Here is a 24,152-nt window from a genome sequence, read left to right as displayed (position 1 = left end):
CAGCAATACTGAACCACTGCGATGCCTCAATCGGCACAAGGGCTCTGCAACTGCCTCGACTTTCTCTATTTTCTATATGTCTCCCTCCCCTTCCCCAGGGTGCTGAGCCATACTCCCTAATGGGTTGCAGAAAATAGCAGCTCTCCCTCTTCACAATCCCTCTCTGTCTCTCTCTCTCTAACCACTTCTTGTACACGGAGACATGCCAGAAGTATTTTACCGTTGATCTACCTGGCCTTATGGTTGCAGAAAATAGCAGCTCTCGCTCTTCACAATCCCTCTGTCTCTCTCTCTCTAACCACTTCTTGTACACGGAGACATGCCAGAAGTATTTTACAGTTGATCTACTTGGCCTACTGTTGCTGCAAGTAATTGAAGATTACTTTCAACTGGGCTGTAAATGTGATACCTAGATGCGTCACCCCCACTGTCAGATCAAGTTACTTTCATGCATACGGGCTACTTTCATGTAATGAGGGTCTGGAATCTGGCAACATTGATGCCTTCAGGTAGCATGTGTGGGTTTATTGACCAGTTGCCTTCACCCCAACCCCCCCCCCCCCCCCAACCTCCCAAAAAAGATCGTGTACTCGTGATGCCTGCGGCCCAAAGGATGTTCCACATACGTCGCCAAGGTTTGCGAGTGGTGGCACTGGTTAACACTCTTGGGGTTAGTTTTAGTAGTAAAGCATAAATACCCCAGAAAGTGGACGGGAAAATGGCACTGCAGTAGCTCAATTGGTTAGAGGATTGTACACGTAATTTGAAGACTTGGAATCGTTCCCCACCTGTGGCAAGTTGTTTTTTCATCCACTTCCATTTCCATTAATTTATCATTTCTTTAATTCAATTAATAAATACAAGTAGTTCAATCAGTAAGTACAAGTGATGTTGGCTTCTTATGATATTTCATGTGTGCAGTACCTTGTTTCCATTAATATGTACTTTTTGTTGGGCCATGGTCAACAATAATCGCAAGTGCACTGCATTTATTGGGTGCATGTCAGTATATATCACACTGCTGTATACGCGACACAGACAGTGTACACTGTGTGAAGAAAATATTCAAGTGGCACCCTGTTTGCACTACATGTCACGAACCACCACCATACCTATACCCACAGTGCATAATCAAGTGGTAGGCAGGTAGAAGTAGGGAGTGAACCTGACTGGTGGGTGGCAACACTACCGCCACATGCCGAGAAAGGTACCTTGGCTTCTTACCTAAGTATGTGGTTCAAAGGCAAGAAATTGTCTGATAATCCAGCTGACCAGCCATAAATGAAACAACAATGTAAAATTTGAAGGCGAAGACTATATTCTTTATATTTTAGATTCCTCTAGAATCTGTTAAGTTGCTCCTGCACAACAAAATTTACATGCAATTTGTACGTAAGCAGAAACTCAATAGCAGCAATAAAGGCAAATACTTACCAAGAAACAAATGAAAACCAAGTAAGTGGCTTAGAAGGGCAATAGCAAGGAGTGAGAGTGCTGCACATATTTCCACCATAAGGAGCCAGACGGTCTTGTCTACTGGCACAAACACATAAAATAAACCTGTAAAAGCAAGCATAACTTGTCTTTACTGCACATACAGGAGCTTGTAAAATTCACCTCACTTTATGGACTCTGCATGTAAAAAGTATACGATTAAATCTATGTGCACAGGCAGGCCAAACTTCCCCCTATTTTAACCTCATATGGCTTCACATTGCTTTTCGCCATTCTTCATTCCCTATCTAACATTCAAATTTAACTTTACCATCTATGTATGCCTTGCTCTCCAATCATAAGGAGTACCATTACTCGAATTCCTGATGCTATCTAGTCTTCAGCTGCGTGAAAGCTTTGCCTACAGCCTGTGTTTGTTTACCTGGGGCATTGCTGTAATCTCATTAGGAGAGTTATTCCTTCATATATGTTTCCTGTAATGAGCACAGTAATCCGTGTACAAAAAAGAAAAAAAAGTGATATTTTAGTGGCACAAACAGCACCAACCATGAATAGACTGCAACATCAAAACATTATGTGCCTGAGTCGGTCTGTTAACTCACACTGAGTCAGCTATGGCACAGTACTCACCAATGCATATCATCATCTCCTAGACCACAAATATGCTTGCCTGTGCGGGCTAGCTCGCTTATACATGCCTTGTGCCTGCGGCACCTCGCGAGCAAGAGCTCGCGCTCACTCCTGGCTAGACGCCTTGATAGGCATTACTCCATGTTGAGTTAATGATACCGCTCCAAAATGCGCAATCTGGATTCGGCTACTATGTGTTGGTCAGGCTGGTGCAGGACAAAGCTGGTGCAGGGCGTGCGAACACGAGTGTGCACTCCAGCCCTGTCATGCACATAGCAAACATTTTGTGTTCCACTATACACATGACAGTTGCGTACAGCTGTGTCTGCTTTGTAGCATAGATACCGCATCTGCAACAGGGTGCTGCAACGAGCCCTCTCGCTGGCGAAATACTCCGACAACCACATGCTCTGATTGGTCTTGTAGGTGACACGCATATAGTGACACAATATAAATCAGTGGCCCAAGCTCTCAAGTCGAGAAAGTGCCATTAAGAAAAAACAACAATGACAAAAAAAAAAGTGGAAAATGCCCAACTTTTGGCAGGGGCCTTGCCCCTTTGCTATTCCCCCTGTGTAGCTTACAGCGTGCTAGTGGAGATGAAAGGGGAGATAAAGAAGTGCATAGGTGCAATAACTACGTTCCACTTATACTTGAATGATTCAAGCCATTTTTGGGGCAGGCGATTGCCATTCTATGACTAGTTAAAGAGGAGATTCAGGGCCCCTTTAAGAAACACACCAACAACACAAAGTGGATGAGAGGGTCTTGGGTTAAACCAGACGGTTGTTTAAAAACATATTAAGCTTTTTAAATTAGTACTTTTATATACTAGTAAACATGGTAGCTAGTAGCCCTAGCACATCACATTCTAGCAACATTTAGTGGCAGCCCTGTAATTTAGATACTGTTTCTACAGTATCATGAGCATTAGTTACCAAACTACAACCACTGAACTAGGAACAAGTAAAAAGCATTTGTCAAATTTCAGACAGCAAAGATAAGGGCATTGGAAGAACACTTTTGTGTGAAGTTTTGCTGCAAGCCTTGAAACTTTTACAGAGTGTTTCCCCGTTGCTTGACTATGCACAGAGATGTCTGCATGAGCCAAATGTAGTGTTGTAAGCTGTTAGAAATTTTAAGGAATGCAGGACTACGATGTACTGGCTCATGCCTCACCTTTTGGATGCCTTTCTTCAAACAGGGCTTTTCCAGTCCCCTAGACTTAAGATAACTCGAAAGGACGTACTTCCCAAAGCATACATCCAGGAAAATGAACAAAATAACTATAAATTGTGAGAATAAGTTTTAAGAATCTTCAGAAAGTGGAAAAAATGCTGGGAGCAGTACACTGGTAGAGGAGGCTTTTTAAAAAAGAAATGTATCTACACCTTTCTAAAATTAATCACTGTATTTACTGGCAATATGAACGCACTCACATAAGTGCACCACCAACTTTGCACTTAAAAATTAGAATTTTTTTCCCTTCCACAATAATCACACCCCCAACTTCAGCCTCACGGAGGCCCACAAAATAATGGACGTCCATATTTGCTGCAAAGCTAAGTTATCTAAGACGTGTTTTTAATCATTAACATCTTAATCTCCAATTTTTGGTCTTTTAAAAAAGATCCCATAAAATTTACACCACATATTAAACACATCGCCCAACTTCAGTTTTACAGAAAAAAAGTGCGCTCATTATGCAAGTAAAGAAGGTACAAATTTCTACAGTATATTGAATTTTTTTAATGTCCTAGTATGTTGGGCACGAGGTCAGGTCCTGTGAGAGAATCAGTGGTGCCTATTATGTGCAGACATATTAATTCGCCCACCTACGAAATGACATCAAGCCTGCTAAAACATGCAATAACCATGTCACAAGGGCGACATGGTGGTTCATGGAAACTATCCTTTGACAATTCGACAACTTTTTGAGGAAAGGGTAGCCCGTGTGGACTGTGATGAAATGCTGAGAAATTTGGAAACAATGAGCCAGTTAGACATCATCTGGGTTTCATGTGCCTCGTCTATTGAGTGACAACCAGAAAGAGCCCCATGTCAAAGACAGTCACAGGCTCCTTTTCACTCAAAATGGTAACAAAAACTTTCTGAAAGAAATTACACTCGAACCTCGTTATAATGAAGCTGAAAGGGGAGCCGAAAATTACTTCATTATATCTGTTATTGTCGTACATACCTAATAGGGTGCACAATTGTAAACATGGAAATAAGAAGACAGCTTTGCGGCCTGCAGAACTGCTACACGGCCATGCATGCGATGAAATTTTTAATACTACAAAAGAATCTTTGGCATGTGCAACATGCGAGTTGATGTGACAGCCTTTACATAGCTCCTTCTGTTCCATTGTGACGCTCTTTCTTAGACCGATTTCTTAGACTGCTGTGAAATCTGGCATTTGCTGACTGAAGTCATAGTCACTGCATTTCGACAAGGAAATTCAACTGCCTCTGCAATTGGCTCAGGTGATGACTATTCAGGTTAGCAGTTTGTTTTCTTATTCTTGCACTAGGTGATTTATTTTAGTTATAGCCATCAAGTCCATTTTTCTTTTCTCAAAGCCTTTCAGGAATCTTTCAGGGACCCAGTAGAGTCAATGTACAAGGCAGTCTGAAATTTCGGACGCTGAAATGCTTCACCATCCGATTTTTCAAGCTTTTCGCCATGACTGCAGGTCCAAAACAACATTAATTGAAGCCACCATCGCCACCATTATGATTATTTCGCAGCCTCGAATCGGCACTCTTGCATGCTGATCTGCTGGCAGTCATAGTAGTTGTTTTGTGTTGTCTTTAAGCCTAGCTGCTTCGACATCTGCTATCAAGCTTCCTGCTGTTTGGTGCTGTGTTTCAAAAAATCTGCGCTGTTGACAATGGTGCTGACTCTGCTATTGTCATCCCTGCCATTGGTGTTGAAGCGTGCAAATCAAGCAAGGGTCTAAAGTGTTGCATAATGCCGATGCACAAAAGTCAGCTTCGACGCCATACAGCGGAGTTACGCAGTCAAGTATAGCATCTCCTGTCGTCTCCTGTCACAGTACAAGCACCGAGACGCCTAATAATTGTACTGGCAGGCTTTTAAAGCTATTTTGGATTTGACTGTGGCAATTTCAGTCCTTGAGGGCAGTTAAAGGCATACATAAATTTTTTTGGACTGCTCGATTTTTCAGACATTTTCACGATTCCTAGGGAGTCCGAAAAATGGAACGTTGACTGTATAGTAATCTGCTCCAACTATCGTGTACTTAAAGAAACTGCACATCACACATGCTTTGCACTGACTGCCACTACTAAAATTAAACTAAGGAAACAATCCTGTCGAAAATGATAAACCTGAGGTCTATTTCACTCCAACTAACAAAAATGTGAAGCACTGTCCATTCTCTTCATTCAAGATGAAAATATGCTGTTCACACTACCACAGTGATCAACGTCACTTTAGCAAACAGGGTGCACAGAGCATTACTACTCTTTTCTATGAAAACCACATGTTAGTGCACATTTCTGTGCTTAAATGGCACTCACACTCACCACTGGAAGAATATGTGCCACGTACTTGGATAAATTGCTGTCAAATGTAATCACATTTACGAGTTCTACAGAAATATAAAACATTTTTTTAAAGATTGCTGGCTGCATTTCCGGAGCTGCTGTTAGATTTACAAGCAAAGAATGCTCTGTCGTAATATTTTATTCACCAGACATACCACTTTCAACTAAGACGCACCATGATACCTACAACATGACGATGTATTGCAATCACCTCATATTCTTGCCACAACTGAAGGGAGGCAGCACTGTATTGCTGGCTCAAATATGCAGTGCATAAGGCCCATAGCACTTCATATGAGACAAGGGACTAGAGAGTAAGGACGAACACATGCTGCCCTTGTCCCGTGTTCAGTGGTATAAGATGAAATGAATCGTAACCACCAACTCACTTAAACTTTTGCATTACTCAGTTTGTGAAGATTAATTTCCTTGCAGACTGCCTTTCTTGAGAATCAAGGTTGCTATGCTATCATTAAATAAGAAGCTATGCAGTAGCACATGCAATCCATTTTCGCTATCAAAAACTGCAAACTATGTCAGTAGTGGAAGTTGGTTAATTCGGGTATAATGGAGCAAAATCAACTAAGGCCATGCTGCACCGGCCATTAGATATAAAGAAATCAAACGTTACGCAGCAAAAGTTGCATTACTTTATAGCCTGTGTAAAAAAACAGTTTCTTCTAAAAAGTTCAACAAGTCAGTGAAAGGCACGAATGGATCATCTCCCAGTATTGAGGCGGGGTGTAAAGGTATGTGTAAGTTGTAGAGATTTTGTAAAAGCTTCCATCTCTGTGTTTCAGTATGTGGACATGTCATAATGTGCATTACTGTAAGTGGTTCATGGCAATTCTCGCAAGTTGGTGGGTTTTCGTTTCGAAGTAGAAAATTGTGCGTCAGGCATGTATGCCAATTCAAAGTCGACATAGGATCACATCATAGAAGTGTTGCTGGTGACTGCACGACTTCCACTCACCAAGCAGGGGTTTTGTTGTGTGTAACTGGTTATTCATGCAAGAGTCCCATTCTAGTTGCCACTTTGATGCCAGGGCTTTATGAATCGCTCGGATACTGTCTTTGCACAGAAGTGTTGTGTGTGTTATGCCTTTGTACGCTGCCGTGAATGCAAATCTATCTGCTGCTTCATTCCCTGGTATCCCGACATGGCTTGGGACCTAGCAGAATTGTATGGTTCCTCTGTATTTATTACAGGCCACCATGTTTAGGACATCACCAAGCAGAGGTTCACACGCGGAGTTTAAGTTTGGAGCTCTGAGTGCACATAACGAGTCAGTATAAATGATAGCATTCTTTTTTACTGCCATCCATAACGCATAAACTTAGTAGTGAAAGGAATAGGACTCACTGCCATGAGTAATGAAAAAAATAATATGTTTGTGGTGCACTCTCAAGATATATACCAGAATTCTGCGCCAGGAACCATAAAAGATGAGATTTCATGGTTTAAACAATGTTGCTGCTGTGGTTTATACACAAGTAAAATTGCAAATAAGTATTCTAAATTCAATTACAACTTTCTGTTAATATGTTTTTTTCTGCCAAACAAAACTAAAAGCACTAGAAAAGTGTAATGTACAAGTTTAGCCTTTATCGTGCTTGCCATTGTGTTCCTTTACTTTTTCTAGATAGGGTACAAAACATAATTTGCGCAAATAGTGCTTAAATATAAGGCATGTTAGGCACAACCTGCTTGTAAGAACTATATTGCTAAAAATTACACTGCACTAGAAGAAAAAAGAATGGAATGACCATTCTTGAAAATTTTACCTATTTGCAACTAAAAATTATTTTTTTCATACAACAAGAAAACCACAACCATATGAAGACAACAGATACTGAAGCCAAGAATACCTATTGGCTTCATATGGTTGCAGCTAACGAAAATTGAGCCCCTCAGTTCTCTTCGTTCAGAAGAAAACCAGTTACTTGAAAAGAAGACACTTAAAAACGACAGATACTCACAAGACTGACAAATGCCTCTAGGCTTCCTTACTTGTTCTAGCACACATTGTCACAAGTTGCCCAAGTGCACTAGATATGTGCAAGATACAACACTGACGATTGCCTCTAGGCTACCTTACTTTCTTGTAGCACACATCATCACAAGTTGCCCAAGTGCACTAGATATGTGCAAAATACTTACAAGACTGAGAAATGCCTCTAGGCTACCTTATTTTCTTGTTGTAGCACACATTATCACAAGTTGCTCACTTGCCCACTAGATATGTGCATTCACTTTTCTTATTCGTTAAGAATTCTGAGCTTTCCAAGCCTGCCACCTATGCAGATTCAGCCAATATCTTGAGCATTCAAGTGACCTTCGCCAATGAATGCATGGTTGTTTGTGCTGGCTGCTCCTGGATTTCATCCAGGAAACAGGCCTTTACATCTTCATTTGAATTATGCCACAAGGTGCACTTGTGGAGAAAAAAGAAAAAGAAAAGCTTGCATAATAAGACTGCATTTGGTAGTTTTTTCTCATGTTTCATTTTTTTTACTGTCCTTTTGTACTATGTTCTGCCCTGCAAATTAGCACACCAACGTAATTAAGCTATTCATTGGCTTGTGTTCTAAGCTCATATACTTTCCGAATGTCCTTGCTTCATTAACCCTTTACCTCCTGTTGACGAGCATAGTCGTCATGAAATCTTGTACCAATGTAACCAATGACGACTATAGACATAAACAAATATTTGTCACACAGTGAACCTATGACAACTATACTTGTCCCATTAAATCTAGTTGTGATTCCTGACACTAGATGACCACACTTGTCTATGTTGTGCCATTTGTGCCTCACCTTTCATTATACTGCCTCTTACATACCCGCATAAAGTATAGCTCCCTCGTTGAAACAAGGCAATGAAAGCGCACATAAAGGAAATTATTTTGAGGACTCATCATTAAATGACAGCTCTGTAGGCTTTTGCATGGAAACGGAAAGTGATGTGTTCTCATCTGAGGAGTCTGATGACGATTTTGTGGATGGACCACAGGACCTTGCAGCTGCCCGTGAGTCTACCATGCGAAGACGGCCTGCTTTAGGAGCTGCGGAAAAGTAGCCACTATTCATGTGTATGTTTTTGCACCCTTCAGGCTACTTTTTCTTCGTATTCTCTTTTTTCATAGTGTATTGAGCCCCAAATGCTTTTCTACAAGACACAACAGTCATGCAGTGAAGCCTCCTTCAAATTATCTTCTTTACACAATTTGTGAAATGAAGGATGCCCATTGAATTGAAATAGTGCCATTTTATTCAGGAAAAAAAGCTCTACAAAGTGAGCCAAAAAAAATTCCGGTAAATTAGGTAAAATTCTCCCCCCGTTTTTTGCGGTAGGGAAAGAGTTAATGACACCATAATAAGCCAGCTATTTTCTGCAGTGGCAGGCTTGGGCATGTTTATTTCCCACGGCACAACAAAGGCCCCTGTAAGTACCCTGGGCAACACCCTGCTGAATGGTTGATGTTTCTAGAGATCCCCTAAATGTACTGCGATTCTATGAGAAGTAACCTAAAGAGGTTTGCCTCAAAGTTGACAATGCAGAAATCACCAAAAGAAATGTTGAAATCATGCACTTGGCTGGCAGTCAAACATTCCTATGCCACTGTCATGTTGCCGGAGCCTTTCCAGGAAGTTTTAATCAAGTTCCCACTCTTTAATTTTTGCAAGTTAGTCGCTAACCAGACATATTTCTGTCAGATGTCTCCATTCATGGCTTTATTTTATTTATCTGTGGCCAACTCGTTACCAATCACATAAGTGAAGTGTTCACTCTTCACTTACCTGCAGGGTGGTTAAATAGGCTACTTTTAGCAAAGTATGCCACAATAAGCCCAGCAGACACCAGGAAAGTCAGAAGGCAGGCCATCAGAGCGCTCGCTACGCATATGGCAAAGTACCTAAAGAAAAGAAATATAAGTCAATGTGCATACACTCACACACATCCAGAAAGCAGTCTAGCATCCACTTAAAGCAATATCCACAAAACCCAGAACTTTCATTTATACAACTACACATCATAACCAAGTCAACTAGATACACCTCATAGTATTAGAGGGTGGGACCCAAAAGTGACGAGAATTTTTTTATACAGGTGGAAGGAGAGTTAACACCCACGAGTGATGCAAGAGCACATACTACACTATCGTTTCCATAATTTGGCCAAGCAGTGTCCTTGTGTGAAAGATTGTATGCTCAGTGCATTGCTTTCTTTTTAGCCTCTGGCACCAACCGTGCTGGTTTTGCAATGGCGGACGTCAAAAAACATGTGTGCATCATGTTCTATTCCACCTTGGGAAATTTTTTTTATATCAGTAAGATTCTTCATTTTGAACGTTTATCACAATGTCAAAAAGTGAACCAGCATTTTTACATTGAAGTGCCCAAGGAAGCAGTTGCATGATGCAGTTCGAACAAAATGCCTCGTTTTGTGGAGCACAGGCAAGTGGCTTGTGCACGGTGACAACACTCCCTTCCACATAGCATTGAACATGCAGCATTTCCCCACAAAAATGAGATGACAAGGCTACCTCATTCTTCTGATACCACTTGTATCTCGCCCCTTGCAATCTCCAAAAGTGAAACGAGACCTTCAAGGAAAGCGTTTTCAAGATATGCAGAACGCAGAGAAAAAAAACGATGAAAGTATTGAAAGGAATCAGTATGCAAGAGTACTGTACCAGAACACACTGTTGCTCAGGGAGCTGGGCTTAATAGGTAAAACCACAATCAGTCGAAAATAAAATTTTGTTTAGACATGGCAATAGGCAGTGGGTATTGTTTGGATACTATATACAGATGCAGCACATGTGTCCTACTGTCATATTAAATATGAAGGCATTTCAATGCAACATATTTGATACAATAGTGGCACCATCTGCTGTGACCATTCGAATAGAGAAAAAGGGCATTTCTTTTTTTCACTCGCTCTGTCATCGCTGCAGATGACTTGCATTTCTGGTTTGGGTGTGAAGGCATACACAAATGTTATTTGGGCCAGAAGGCTTCATTTCTGAACTTATTATGGTATTGCACGACCACGTATGCTCAGAAAAGCGCCGAGTTTGCAAACGAAGTTTTAGTTATTCTTACGGCTCCATTTGTGCTTTAAAAATTATGTGCAGTGTAATTACCTGCAGTTAATGACAGGAGATTTCTAGTGTCATCAATACCATGACGAGAAAATTGTTTAATGCTGCTGGTAAGAAGGCTGTATATTATTCGTAAACTATTTGAAAAAAATTTTCTATAGTTAATTGGATTCGTTTCTGATACAAATCGATTCATATTCAATTTGGTCTCAAAAACTACTATTCGTACACTCCTACTAAATCAGTTTAGTCGAATTTCAGCAGCTCTAAATGACGCCTGCTACTCTGTTCTGCAAAAGGCTCAGATCAAACTTAAAGGAGGCAAATCCGTTAGCGACGCAAGATGCAAATGGTGTTTTGTGTACATAAACAGCTATGTCAGCATAGAAACATAGAAACCTGCAGGCCTGATGCCACAGAAACAATTATTCCAAGAGATCCTTGAGGTGCCTATACAGGCTGATAATTATGGCGAGGACATTACCCAAAAAGCATAAGAATCAATGCTGGTCACACATTGTGTAGCTGATCATCATCACTATCATTATCATCCTGCTTTATGTCCACTGCAGGACGAAGGCCTCTCCCTGCGATCTCCAATTACCCCTGTCCTGCGCCAAACGATTCTAACTAGCACACGCAAATTTCCGAATTTCATCGCTCCACCTAGTCTTCTGCCGTCTTCTACTGCGCTTCCCTTCTCTTGGTACCCATTCTGTAACCCTAACGGTCCAACGGTTATCTAAGCTGCACATTACATGACCTGCCCAGTGGCATTTTTTTCTCTTAATGTCACTTACAATATCAGCTATACCTGTTTGCTCTCTGATGCAAGCTGCTCTCTTTCTGTCTCTCAAGGTTATGCCTAGCATTCTTCATTGCATCGCTCTTTGCGCGCTCCTTAAAGGGACACTAAAGGGAAACAATAAATCAGTTTAGACTAATGGAGTATTGTTTGAGAACCCTACAGATAGTCATAAAAAAATAATTTGATTATTAGATGAGAAAATGAAGGTCCAAGTATCAGTATTTGAATTTCGCGCCAAAACCCCAGCGCCGGTACGTCAGCGTGACGTCAGGGATCCCAAAGTATGTTTTCGCATTTGGGCCGCGTTGGCTGAATAAAGGTTCCCGAAACTTGCCATGTTTAATATTTGGTTCCTTTAGAACACAATGTAGTCAATCTGTACCACTGTATATAATTAGTAGGCCCTAGAAGATGCCATCAAAATCCATGACGTCACAGCCCCCAGGTGCGGGAACTCAAGTAGGCGTCGCCACCCGTATTTCGTTCCTGCGCTTGTTCTCGCTTACCAAACGTCTTATCGTTGTAAGAGTGGTGTTTTTGGTATTGTAGACCAGTAATTTACTGATGCAGAAAAAATCATTTTTCACTTTAGTGTCCCTTTAACTTGTTCTCAAGCTTTGTTGTCAGTCTCCAAGTCTCTGCTTCATATGTCAGCACCAGTAAAATGCACTGATTATACATCTTCCTCTTCAATGATAATGGTAACCTTCCAGTCAGGAGCTGACAATGTCTGCCGCATGCGATACAACCCATTTTTATTCTTCTAAGAATTTCCTTCTCATGATCAGGGTTCCCTGCGATTAATTGACCTAGGTAAACGTACTCTGTCACAGACTCTAGAGGCTGACTGTTGATCCTGAACTCTTGTTCCTTTGCCCGGCTATTCATCATTACCTTTGTTCTTCTGCATATTAATCTTCACCCCCACTCTGACACTCTCTCTGTTAGGGTCCTCAATCATTTGTTGTAACTCGTCTGCATTGTTGCTGAATAGAACAATGCCACCGGCAAACCGAAGGTTGCCGAGATAGTCGCCATCGATTCTTACTCCTAAGCCTTCCTAGTTTGAAGCTTGAATACTTCTTCCAAGCACGCAGTGAATAGCATTGGAGAGACTGTGCCTCCCTGTCTGACCCCTTTCTTTATAGGTATCTTCCTGCTTTTCTTGTGTAGAATTAAGGTAGCTCTAGAACCTCTGTAGATACTTTCCAAGGTATTTACGTAAGTGTTCTGTACTCCATGATTACATAATGCCTCTATGACTGCTGGTACATCAACTGAATCAAATGCCTCTTCGTAATCTATGAAAGCCATATAGGGAGGCTTATTGTACTTTGCGGATTTCTCAATAACCTGATTAATGACATGGATGTGATCCGTTGTAGGGTACCCCTTCCTGACGCAGCTGATACATGTCCCTAATTCTTTGGTGCATACTTTTTCAACATTATGTCACTGAAAAACTTATGAGCAAGCTAGGTTAAATGACAGCTTTTGTGACAGCAAACAGGTTTGCACAGCACTGACAAGCATCAATTATTCAATTGCATAAAGGGGCCCTGAACCACCCCTTGGGATTGGTGAAAAAACACAGTCCCCAGATAGCAAATGCTGTTATGAACATTTCAGCCAAATTTTGCAGTAGTGCACAGATCTCTCAAGCGGAGTGCAAGATCACCGTTCTCTCAAACGCGCTCTTTTAAACAGAAGCCTGCTCCTCACTCTTTCCTGGATGCTTTATTTTGTAATTTAGCAGATTCCCATAAGTGGCTGCTATTGGCCAATAATTGACATTAATCAAGAAGTTTGTTTGGGTCAGTGCACTTCTTACTGTTACTGCATACATTTATTGACACAATTTAATGAACAGGCTGAAGTTAGCGAAAATTTGCTTTCAAATTTCAATAATTAGGCACTTCCAGAACAAGCCAGCTATCGTCTGTTCATGCTTGGCTGCAGCCGCCCGCATAGGAATTAAACTTTGGCCACCCTGCTTATTGGTGTCCTAGCTCTTGGAGCTTGCTCATTTCTACTACTTTTGAACACTCAACTAGCCTTGAACCACACAAGACTTATGTTGGTAAGATCACACGTACGCTTGCCAGCGCGTGCTCACTCCTGGCCACTCCTGGTTAGACGCCTTGCAGACTTTGCTTTGTGATAAGCTATTGACAGCACTTCAAGATGCACAAGTTGGATGTGGCTACTATCTGTTTGTCAAGCTAGTGCAGGACAAAACCGGTCCACACCACGTAGCACAACCAGACAGGAGCATATGAGCGCGGGCACCCACTCTAGCCCTGTCGTGCACAAAGTGAATGTTGCAGTTGCATGTAGCTGCGGTCTGCTACATAGCGTAGATACTGCGACGAGTCCACTGGCTGAGAGCACTGCAGCTCTCTGAGGACAACCGCATTTGGCTCATCGTAGGTGCCAGAATCAGAAATAGTAGTCTATGTGAACATCCAAAATCGAATTTGAACTGCACGCCACAGTGACATTCAGTAGGTGGACCTTTGTGGGCACACCCCCTTCTGCTGTAGCTTTCGCAGTGCGAATCATAGGAGAAGGAGTGCAAGCACCGCGAACGGTATATTTGATTGCCAATAATTCCCCTTCTGCTGAACGCATTGAAGAACTTTTTGTGGCAAAGCATTTCTGAAATGGTCTAATTTAATTTCGAATGCATTTATCGACGTCTATAAAAAGTGGTTTAGGGTTCTTAAGCAAGAATGCATACGACAGCACTTTGTATCATGCAAATCCTATAAATGTCTCTTTTTACACCTGCTTTTTGTTTCTTAAAGCTGGTTCACTTATTATTTTCTGTTGTTCATACTTCGGTACACCAGGAAGAGCAGCTTATAAGATTTTGTATCACTTCTGTTAACACCAGCTACTGATAAGATAAATTTTCAGACCTTTCAAGTTTGACTAAACAGATCTGCTTTAGATGTATTAAGCCTTTTGGTGCTGGGTGCTTTACTGCGATAGAAATAACACATGTGCTCGAGGCAAATTCACGCCGTTCCCGTTGGTGCCGCCGCCGTCATGCTGTCACAGTATCAACGCGCATGTGCGGCCCGCTTGTGAAGGATAGCAGATCTCCAGATAACTGAGACACACAGTGCGTTTGGCTGCAAAAATGAGGAAGCCAAGTGGAAACACCCTTATTCTTCACTCAATCAATTTTGCAGCGGAGTCAGGGCAGTGTTCTGTCTCAAACTGCTGGCATGAGCACTGTGGGCATAAACACTAGCATTCCTGCGAAGCAGCTGTGTGCATGCATACATGACATTAAGGTGCGCAAAGTGGTCCAAGCCGGCCAGATAACATGCTTCAAGCTACAAATGCTGGCCGATTTTCTTCAATCTCATTTCGTGCACCATTAAAGTGCGATGCCTCTAACGTCGGTGGCGGCACTCCTCCTCATGCAAGCATTGCGAGACACCTAATAGCTCCCAGGGAGTTGTTTCTGCTGTGCAGCAAAAGTTGCCGCGCATGCAGTGTCACGCGAATATGTAACTCCGCGTGCTCTCCGAACACTAAGCTAGGAGCTATAATGCAATCCTAAACCTTGCTAACACTGAATGCTTCACCCTTTGGACAAAACTGCCCAAGCGTTTCCAAAGTGTAACAAATTCAATTGCTATTGTCACTGATATGCTGCTGAACATATTACTTCTTTTTAAATCTGAAGATTCAAACAAAAATTAAGACAATTATTTTAATTAGGATAACTTGTGTTCCTCAGGCAGTGTGGCCACTTTTGTCGTCGTTTTCTTCCAATTCAGGATTCATCAACAGTTCAGAAACCACTGTGAAAGTGCAGATGTCACATTGCTTCGCAAGGGCTGTTCTGCCGAAATAGAGCGACAGAGCACTGTGACATTTGCTCCATCTGCAATAAGAAACTTAACTTGCAAGTTTGTTTGTGTAGTGCTTGTGCGTTCTACCATAAATGGTACACCAGCTACACAATGTTATTTTTTGCATGAGTTATGTTAATTCTTGCAAGTTTTGCTTTTGGAGAGGCAGGGGTTGCAGTGAAAAAACAAAAAGAGCTATACACAGGAGTGGCAGGGGCTGTACGAGGGTGTGTCCGCATTATTTGGGAGTGGCAGTGAAAAGGTTATAGTGTGTGTGTGCATGCGTGCGTGCGTGTGCGTGCATGCGTGCGTGTGCACGTGAATGTATGCGTGTGTATGTGTTGAAAATCGTGCAAAACTATTATTGTTTCCACAGCATGCCCTCCTATTCAGAACGTGAAAAAAAATAAATAAAGATAATGCTACAATGCACCAGATTCTTCACAGAAAAAGTGCACCATGCATAAAAATAGTGAACTAAAAGGTGACGGCAATTTTATGAAGCATGTATTTCTACAATTTACCCACTTGTAGTTTCTTGAACCAACACAGTTGTTCAGCCACTTGCAATGATGATCAAATTTCTTGATGCACTTGTTGCAACTGCTGCAGTGCTTTGATCGGTTTTCCCTGATATAAGGAGGAGTGAAGGAGGTAGTTATAAGGAAAATGTGACTGGCAACTAACTCTGCATTATCGAAAAAAAGAAATTGGAATGAAAGACATAGTACAGGGATATCAGCGGTTATGACATTCATTGTAATCATTGCTACAGTGACAGTGCCTGAACAATGGTCACGTAATAAATGGAATATTTTTTCACACATCTCCAGGTCGCAGTATATAAGCATTTCACAGGACAAAAGCAAACATTGTTGTGCAAGCACTTCCAGAGCTGCTTGAAAATATCTTTGCTCTGCAGCTGGAGAATTCGTCGCCCACGGGGACACGTGTTAGTTCTTGGGGACAATTCAATCTTTTTTGTTTTGGAATTTTTTTTTGTCTCATTATATATAATAGGTAAGCTGCAAACCACAGCTTGGCTAAGGCGTCCCTGGCATTGCTAAGACCTTTAATTCCCAGCCCGCTCCCCTACTTCTCATGTGGCTGACCCGACAGCTGTGCCCATGTGATCCTCTGCACAATGTCATGCCAACTACAGCACCAGTTTTCCAAGCTGTGGCGCGCACTCTAAATACAAAGTCAGAATTTCCGTGCTATTACATGTATGCATGACTACAATTTTTCTGCAGCTTTACAGTATCGAAAAAAGAAATGTGAATTACCTATAAAGGACCACATTATGCCACTATAATTTTTCATATAGTAACTAATCCCTGTATAGTTCATTATTGGTCAGAATAGCCTGATGAACAAAAATAACAAAAAAATGCTTTAGAAGATAACATTTAATGTCTATAACTTACAGCAATTATGCGCAACAGAATGTTGTGTTTGTCTGTTTATAGCTATAGAACTAACTCGATGTACATACAAAATGTGTCGCCGTTCATTTTTCAAGAGTTATTATAATATACAAAACATACGTAATGCATTTTCATAAAACATTTATCTGCGACTTTTTGTTTCATCACACTTACTGGTTACTTACTTTATGACTACTGTGAATGTTTTAATATGGCAATTGCTTGAATGGCACTAATATACCTGTACCAGTTTAATGCTATTAATAAGAGGTACCACTTCGTTATCATCCCATGGGACCTCATTCTGTACACTACTCTTCGATTCCGTGTAATATGTATATGTATAAAAGACCAATAAAACGTTACTGCTACTGAAGGAAAGGGATACCATTCTAGGGGTATGGTGCTCCAGTAGGAACAAAAATTTTTAGGCCCCAGGGCAGGCACAGTTACAATGCTATGAGTATTTTATCTTGTAGCACTTTTAATAAAGCGCAAATTAATGACAAAGACAGCAGGATGAAATGAACAACAAGCATATGAACATCTTAAATAGCTGAAAATTGACAGGTTCTATGCTACATAATATACTATTAAGAGGCATCTTCAATCTTGAAGACTGAAGTGTGCATTGCACAGATTTGAACACAGCCGTGTCACATCATTTTAAAGACGCACAAGCGTTTAGCTGAAAACTGCAAATCATCACAGCTACCAAACTTAACAATACACCATTTCCAAAATCACTCCCAATCTCCAAGTAAAGAAAAAGCATTCATAACAGTAACAATAAGCAACTTGAGAGCATTGCTAGCAAAACAAAAGAACACAGTATAGAAATTTGAGATGCATAACAAGTTGGGGCACACTTTATTTTACCTACATGAACAAGCTTGCACGTGACTCATAACAAAAATTAGGGCCATGATTTTGTAGCGATGCTTTTTCATGATGCTAATGCCCTTCATTGCGTTTCATGTTTGTGAGTGATCAAACAACACTTTACCCCAAGCAGAGCACTGAACGCGGTCACTCAGCAACGTGAAAATCACCGAAAGGCATTAGCATAAAAAAAAAGGCATTGCTACAGAATAGCGGCCCAGGTCTGTTGGACTCACTAGCTCACATGGCTGAAACATTTTGTTGCTATTCTATAGAATAGCAACAAAATGCTTAAGCTTTATGTTTCTATGGTGATCAAGGAGGGTCAGTGACTGAAAATACATGTGGTGCCACATGTTTTTACTCTCAATCACTTCATTAGTACATCCAGAAAGTGGTGATCAATATGCAAAACTAATTATCCTGATGCCGAAGCAACAAATAAAGGTACCATCTAGTGTGTAGGTATTGCAGCTGTAGTAAAGGAACAGTGCAGTGGCACTAAGACAGTAAGAGTTTGAAACCACAACACCATGCAGAATAGAGAGTGCCAGTTGAACGCATAGCAGTGGCATCATGCCAAGCTGCACATTGCACTGAAACCAGATTTCCAGCCTGCTCTAGCTCTCTATTGCAGCTGTGTGTCACAACCTCATTATGTACAAGTCTTTTCAGTTACAAGCAGTTTAGACACAGCCATATGAATCACCTGCTAGCTACTGGAGCAAAAAAGAATAAAGTGTGATGCATTTAAAAATTATGTTGATGCATCTAGCTATCTTTACTTTTTTTTTCCCCACAAAGGCAAATAATGATAAAGCTGGCAGAAAACATGTTTGCTGCTAAAAAGTAAGAACGAGGTTGAATTTGAACAGAAATGCGTAAATTAAGTCACTGTCACTATCAAACAATGCAAGTAATGACATTCTGGAAACCATCATGACCAACATTTAAGCTATTCATAATTTAATGCTACTGTGCTTGCAATAAATTAAAGGAAGCAAGTTAAACATTTAGCACCGTTTACTCAAGCAAAAGTAACGTGGCAGCAAGTTCATCTTTCGTGAAAGTTTGATAGTGATCACCACATATGAAAATGAGGACCTAATACTTACACTTTTACTTCACAGATGTAGCAGAACTGATTCTCAATCACGTGAGCATGCTTGCTTCGATCAAACTGAGGAAGTGGACCTTTAATATTTTTAGCCCGCACATTGGCATCTGCTGGGTCGATGGTAACACTCAAAATGTGGGACACTACATGAACAATGCCAACAGCTGCATTCACCTGGCAAAGATGTCAAGGAATACCAATAAAGAACAATAAAAAACAATGTTTCAGTACATTGATTGTGAGAAATTAATCATAGTTTAGGAAGGAAATTAATAAACCAGCATACTATTGAATTAACATGCAGCTCCACATGCATTAGTATATAATATTTGGGGTTTTACGTGCCAAAACCATTTTCTGATTATGAGGCACGCCGTAGAGGAGGACTCCGGAAATTTTGACCACCTGGGGTTCTTTAACGTGCACCTAAAGCACACGGGTGTTTTCGCCCCCATCGAAATGCGGCCGCCGTGGCCGGGATTCGATCCCGCGACCTCGTGCTCAGCAGCCCAACACCATAGCCACTGAGCAACCACGGCGGGTAACACACATGCATTAGTAACGAGTACATAAATTGCACATTCAATTACGAATGTAGTCATATTCATGTAAACATGTTCCATGCATTTAAAGGCCCTTCTAAATGCACCAGGACAATTAACTTTTAAAGGATACAAGTGACAGGCCAATCTGCCAGCCTCCGGTTGGACAGCTGGGCACGAGAACGGCGAAATACATTACCAAAAAGTATGCGAGAAAAAACCAGGCCACAAGCTGCAGCGGGTGCAGAGGCAGACTCCATCCATTTTGACGGCTCCATTCACCGCCTTTCGTAGCCTTCACACCACAGTCAACAAGTACCTGAAAACGTTCGCACAAGTGCAATTAGCGAATCATGCGGCTACTCTGCGCCGTCCCGCAAAATCAGCAGAGGGACGGGCCTCGCATGTTGGTTAAAGACGCTCGCACAGAAACCGATCGTACGTGCTTCGCAGCGGACACCAGCCGCCAAGAGTAAACACAAATACAATGGAAAATACGGTTTTGAAACATGAAAAACCGTTAACACACTGTCGCTTATAAACACTAGGCTCTTAAGGGCGTAAACAATTGCTCTCAGTAGTAAAATCAGTTTCTTGGCGTGATTAAAAGTCTCTCTGACTTGACCCCGTAACGCTATTAGCTACCAAAATGAGCGAGCTGGTGTAGAAACTACAAACCTGGCATACTCCCAAGAGGTGAGCACAGCGGGTCTGCAGGATGTCTCTCTTCATAGCAGCCCTCAAAGCGCTTCAAGGCTACAGCCAAGCGCTCGGCAGAGGTGTTTGACGCACGTCTATGCGCAGCAAAACTTGAACAACATAGCTATGAAACAAATCATAACTAAATATTAGCCACCAGGTTTAAGTCAACAGGCTACCGCTTTAGGCGTAAACGAAGAACCTGCCGAGGCACCTTAGCATATTGATGAGATCAAAGAGGAGAGCTTTGTGCGCAGTGCTCTTCAAAGTTGAGTTGCCAGGCAAAAAACGAATCAAACAGAGAGTCCAAGCCTAGAGCCAACATTTGCACTCGTCGGTAGCTCCCACCAGCATCAGTCGCATCTTCCTTATTTTGCCACTGTATCTTTAGATGCGATCACGCACGGATACATGACCGCGCATGGCTGTGACCCTGGTTGCCTTGGTTGCAGGCAGGAAAGGGAGTGGGAGACTGGGAAGGCCCGGGAAATGCTTCGGGAGAGGTCGCTAGGGGCGACACCGGCGCTGCAGGCGCTGCAGTTTTCCTTTTTCTGATTTCTCGAAATTTGCTCGCACGACGCGGGAAAGTCCCCCGCCGTGCGCGCGAAAATGAAAATGGCTGCGAATTACGCCTTGGGTGCACTGTGCCTCGGGGAAACAAACTCCTGTGCTTCGGTGCAACCAGATTCAGTACTTTCGAATTGTATTGCTACGTTTCAGTCTAAATTACGCGAAACAAATAATTATAACAGCATCTATAACACAGCTGGAACAACGTAACCACTTTCAGATCTACGTTCTAGTGTTACCGAGCATAACGATGTCATAAGAGGCCAACAAACAATGACGCATCGCATTACGCATCGCACGCATAATGCGAAGGCGTGGGATCGTTCCCTACCTGCGGCAAGTTGTTTTTTTCATTTCCACTAATTTATCATTTCTTTAATTCAATTAGTAAGTTCAAGTAATTTCCCCTATGGTTCCCTTGGTGTCATTGTTTGTTGGCTTCTTATGATTATTAAAAATCGGGCCCCTCGGTAAACCCCCTTTCTTCTCGAGCATAACGATAGAAATTTCAAAGTATACACACTTCTATAGAATTAAAAGAAGAACAACATTGACAAATAATCGCTTTAGGAAAGTAATTTAACATATCACTTTGTTGCATAAATTTGAAGCTGGCGTTTTTGCAACCATATGTAGTACGTGAACCATATACCGTGAACCGTGTACTTACGCCTGACCACGGTGTTCACCCGATAATACAGAATTCGCGCATTTATCGCGGTACCAAAATGCGCGCAGCTGACGTGCATAAATCAACGAAAATCCGAGGAATTGGTCTAATTCAATGTACAGATGATAATGTATTAAAAAAAGAATACGCAGATACAACGCATATGCTGGAATCTGTGTGAAGCGAAACTTTAGTCAAGTCATCATCATCATCATCATCATCATCATCATCATGATCATCAGCCTAGTTACGCCCACTGCAGAGCAAAGGCCTCTCCCATATTTCTCCAACTACCCCGGTCATGTACTAATTGTGGCCATGTTGTCCCTGCAAACGTCTTAATGTCATCCGCCCACCTAACTTTCTGCCGCCCCCTCCTACGCTTCCCTTCCCTTGGAATCCAGTCCGTAACCCTTAATGACCATCGGTTATCTTCCCTCCTCATTACATGTCCGGCCCATGCCCATTTCTTTTTCTTGATTTCAACTAAGATGTCATTTACCCGCGTTTGTTGCCTCACCCAATCTGCTCTTTTCTTATCCCTTAACGTTACACCGATCATTCTTCTTTCCATAGCTCGTTGCGTCGTCCTCAATTTCAGCAGAACCCTCTTCGTAAGCCTCCAGGTTTCTGCCCCATATGTGAGAACTGGTAACACACAGCTGTTATACACTTTCCTTTTGAGGGATAGTGGCAACCTGCTGTTCATGATTTGAGAATGCCTGCCAAACGCACCCCAGCCCATTCTTATTCTTCTGGTTATTTCAGTCTCATGATGCGGATCCGTGGTCACTACCTGCCTTAAGTGGGTGTATTCCCTTACCACTTCCAGTGCCTCGCTACCTATCGTAAACTGCTGTTCTCTTCCGAGACTTAAACATTACTTTAGTTTTCTGCAGATTAATTTTCAGACCCACCCTTCTGCTTTGCCTCTCCAGGTCAGTGAGCATGCATTGTAATTGGTCTCCTGAGTTACTAAGCAAGGCAATATCATCAGCGAATCGCAAGTTGCTAAGGTATTCTCCATCAACTTTTATCCCCCATTCTTCCCACTCCAGGTCTCTGAATAACTCCTGTAAACATGCGGTGAATAGCATTGGAGAGATCGTATCTCCCTGTCTGACGCCTTTCTTTATTGGGATTTTGTTGCTTTCTTTGTGGAGGACTACGGTGGCTGTCGAGCCGCTATACAGATCTTCCAGTATTTTTACATATGGCTCATCTACACCCCGATTCCGTAATGCCTCCATGACTGCTGAGGTTTCGACTGAATCAAACGCTTTCTCGTAATCAATGAAAGCTATATATATATAAGGGTTGGTTATATTCTGCACATTTTTCTATCACCTGATTGATAGTGTGAATATGGTCTATTGTTGAGTAGCCTTTACGGAATCCTGCCTGGTCCTTTGGTTGACAGAAGTCTAAGGTGTTCCTGATTCTATTTGCGATTACCTTAGTAAATACTTTGTAGGCAACGGACAGTAAGCTGATCGGTCTATAATTTTTAAAGTCTTTGGCGTCCCCTTTCTTATGGATTAGGATTATGTTAGCGTTCTTCCAAGATTCCGGTACGCTCGAGGTTATGAGGCATTGCGTATACAGGGTGGCCAGTTTCTCTAGAACAATCTGACCACCATCCTTCAACAAATCTGCTGTTACCTGATCCTCCCCAGCTGCCTTCCCCCTTTGCATAACTCCTAAGGCTTTCTTTACTTCTGGCGTTACCTGCGGGATTTCAAATTCTTCTAGGCTATTCTCTCTTCCACGATCGTCGTGGGTGCCACTGGTACTATATAAATCTCTGTAGAACTCCTCAGCCACTTGAACTATCTCATCCATATTAGTAACGATATTGCCGGCTTTGTCTCTCAACGCACACATCTGATTCTTGCCTATTCCTAGTTTCTTCTTCACTGTTTTTAGACTTCCTCCGTTCCTGAGAGCCTGTTCAATTCTATCCATATTATAGTTCCTGATGTCCGCTGTCTTACGCTTGTTGATTAACTTAGAAAGTTCTGCCAGTTCTATTCTAGCTGTAGGGTGAGAGGCTTTCATACATTGGCGTTTCTTGATCAGATCTTTTGTCTCCTGCGATGGCTTACTGGTTTCCTGTCTAACGGCGTTACCACCGACTTCTATTGCGCACTCCTTAATGATTCCCATGAGATTGTCGTTCGTTGCTTCAACACTAAGGTCCTCTTCCTGAGTTAAAGCCGAATACCCGTTCTGTAGCTTAATCCGGAATTCCTCTAGTTTCCCTCTTACCGCTAACTCATTGATTGGCTTCTTGTGTACCAGTTTCTTCCGTTCCCTCCTCAAGTCTAGGCTAATTCGAGTTCTTACCATCCTATGGTCACTGCAGCGTACCTTGCCGAGCACGTCTACATCTTGTATGATGCCAGGGTTCGCGCAGAGTATGAAGTCGATTTCATTTCTAGTCTCACCATTCGGGCTCCTCCACGTCCACTTTCGACTAACCCGCTTGCGGAAAAAGGTATTCATTATCCGCATATTATTCTGTTCTGCAAACTCTACTAATAACTCTCCTCTGCTATTCCTAGAGCCTATGCCATATTCCCCCACTGACTTGTCTCCAGCCTGCTTCTTGCCTACCCTGGCATTGAAGTCGCCCATCAGTATAGTGTATTTTGTTTTGACTTTACCCATCGCCGATTCCACGTCTTCATAAAAGCTTTCGACTTCCTGGTCATCATGACTGCATGTAGGGGCATAGACTTGTACCACCTTCAATTTGTACCTCTTATCAAGTTTCACAACAAGACCTGCCACCCTCTCGT

General features: G+C 42.0%; 1 protein-coding gene across 3 annotated transcripts in view; it reads right to left on the bottom strand.

Moving 5' to 3' along the window:
- The window catches only part of LOC135912075 (palmitoyltransferase ZDHHC11-like), a 70,522-nt gene that overhangs the window by 36,485 nt on the left and 9,885 nt on the right, over positions 1–24,152 (bottom strand). The window contains exons 1-7 of one of the 3 annotated variants that reach the window (XM_065444458.1): positions 20,326–20,566; positions 20,091–20,235; positions 19,546–19,731; positions 18,869–19,044; positions 15,973–16,074; positions 9,461–9,576; positions 1,435–1,560 (exon numbers count right to left, since the gene is read on the bottom strand). In XM_065444458.1, the coding sequence (XP_065300530.1) occupies positions 1,435–1,560; positions 9,461–9,576; positions 15,973–16,074; positions 18,869–19,044; positions 19,546–19,731; positions 20,091–20,144 (760 nt within the window). In that variant the 5' untranslated portion in view covers positions 20,145–20,235; positions 20,326–20,566. Of the gene's footprint in view, positions 1–1,434; positions 1,561–9,460; positions 9,577–15,972; positions 16,075–18,868; positions 19,045–19,545; positions 19,732–20,090; positions 20,236–20,325; positions 20,567–24,152 lie in introns of those variants that run through there. The other 2 variants (XM_065444461.2, XM_065444459.1) reach the window with 2 other exon arrangements.

The sequence above is a fragment of the Dermacentor albipictus genome, chromosome 1 (genome assembly GCF_038994185.2).
Source record: "Dermacentor albipictus isolate Rhodes 1998 colony chromosome 1, USDA_Dalb.pri_finalv2, whole genome shotgun sequence".
Taxonomy (NCBI): Eukaryota; Metazoa; Arthropoda; class Arachnida; order Ixodida; family Ixodidae; genus Dermacentor; species Dermacentor albipictus.
Note: the sequence above shows the minus strand (reverse complement) of the source record. Positions and strands in the feature narration are given on the sequence as shown.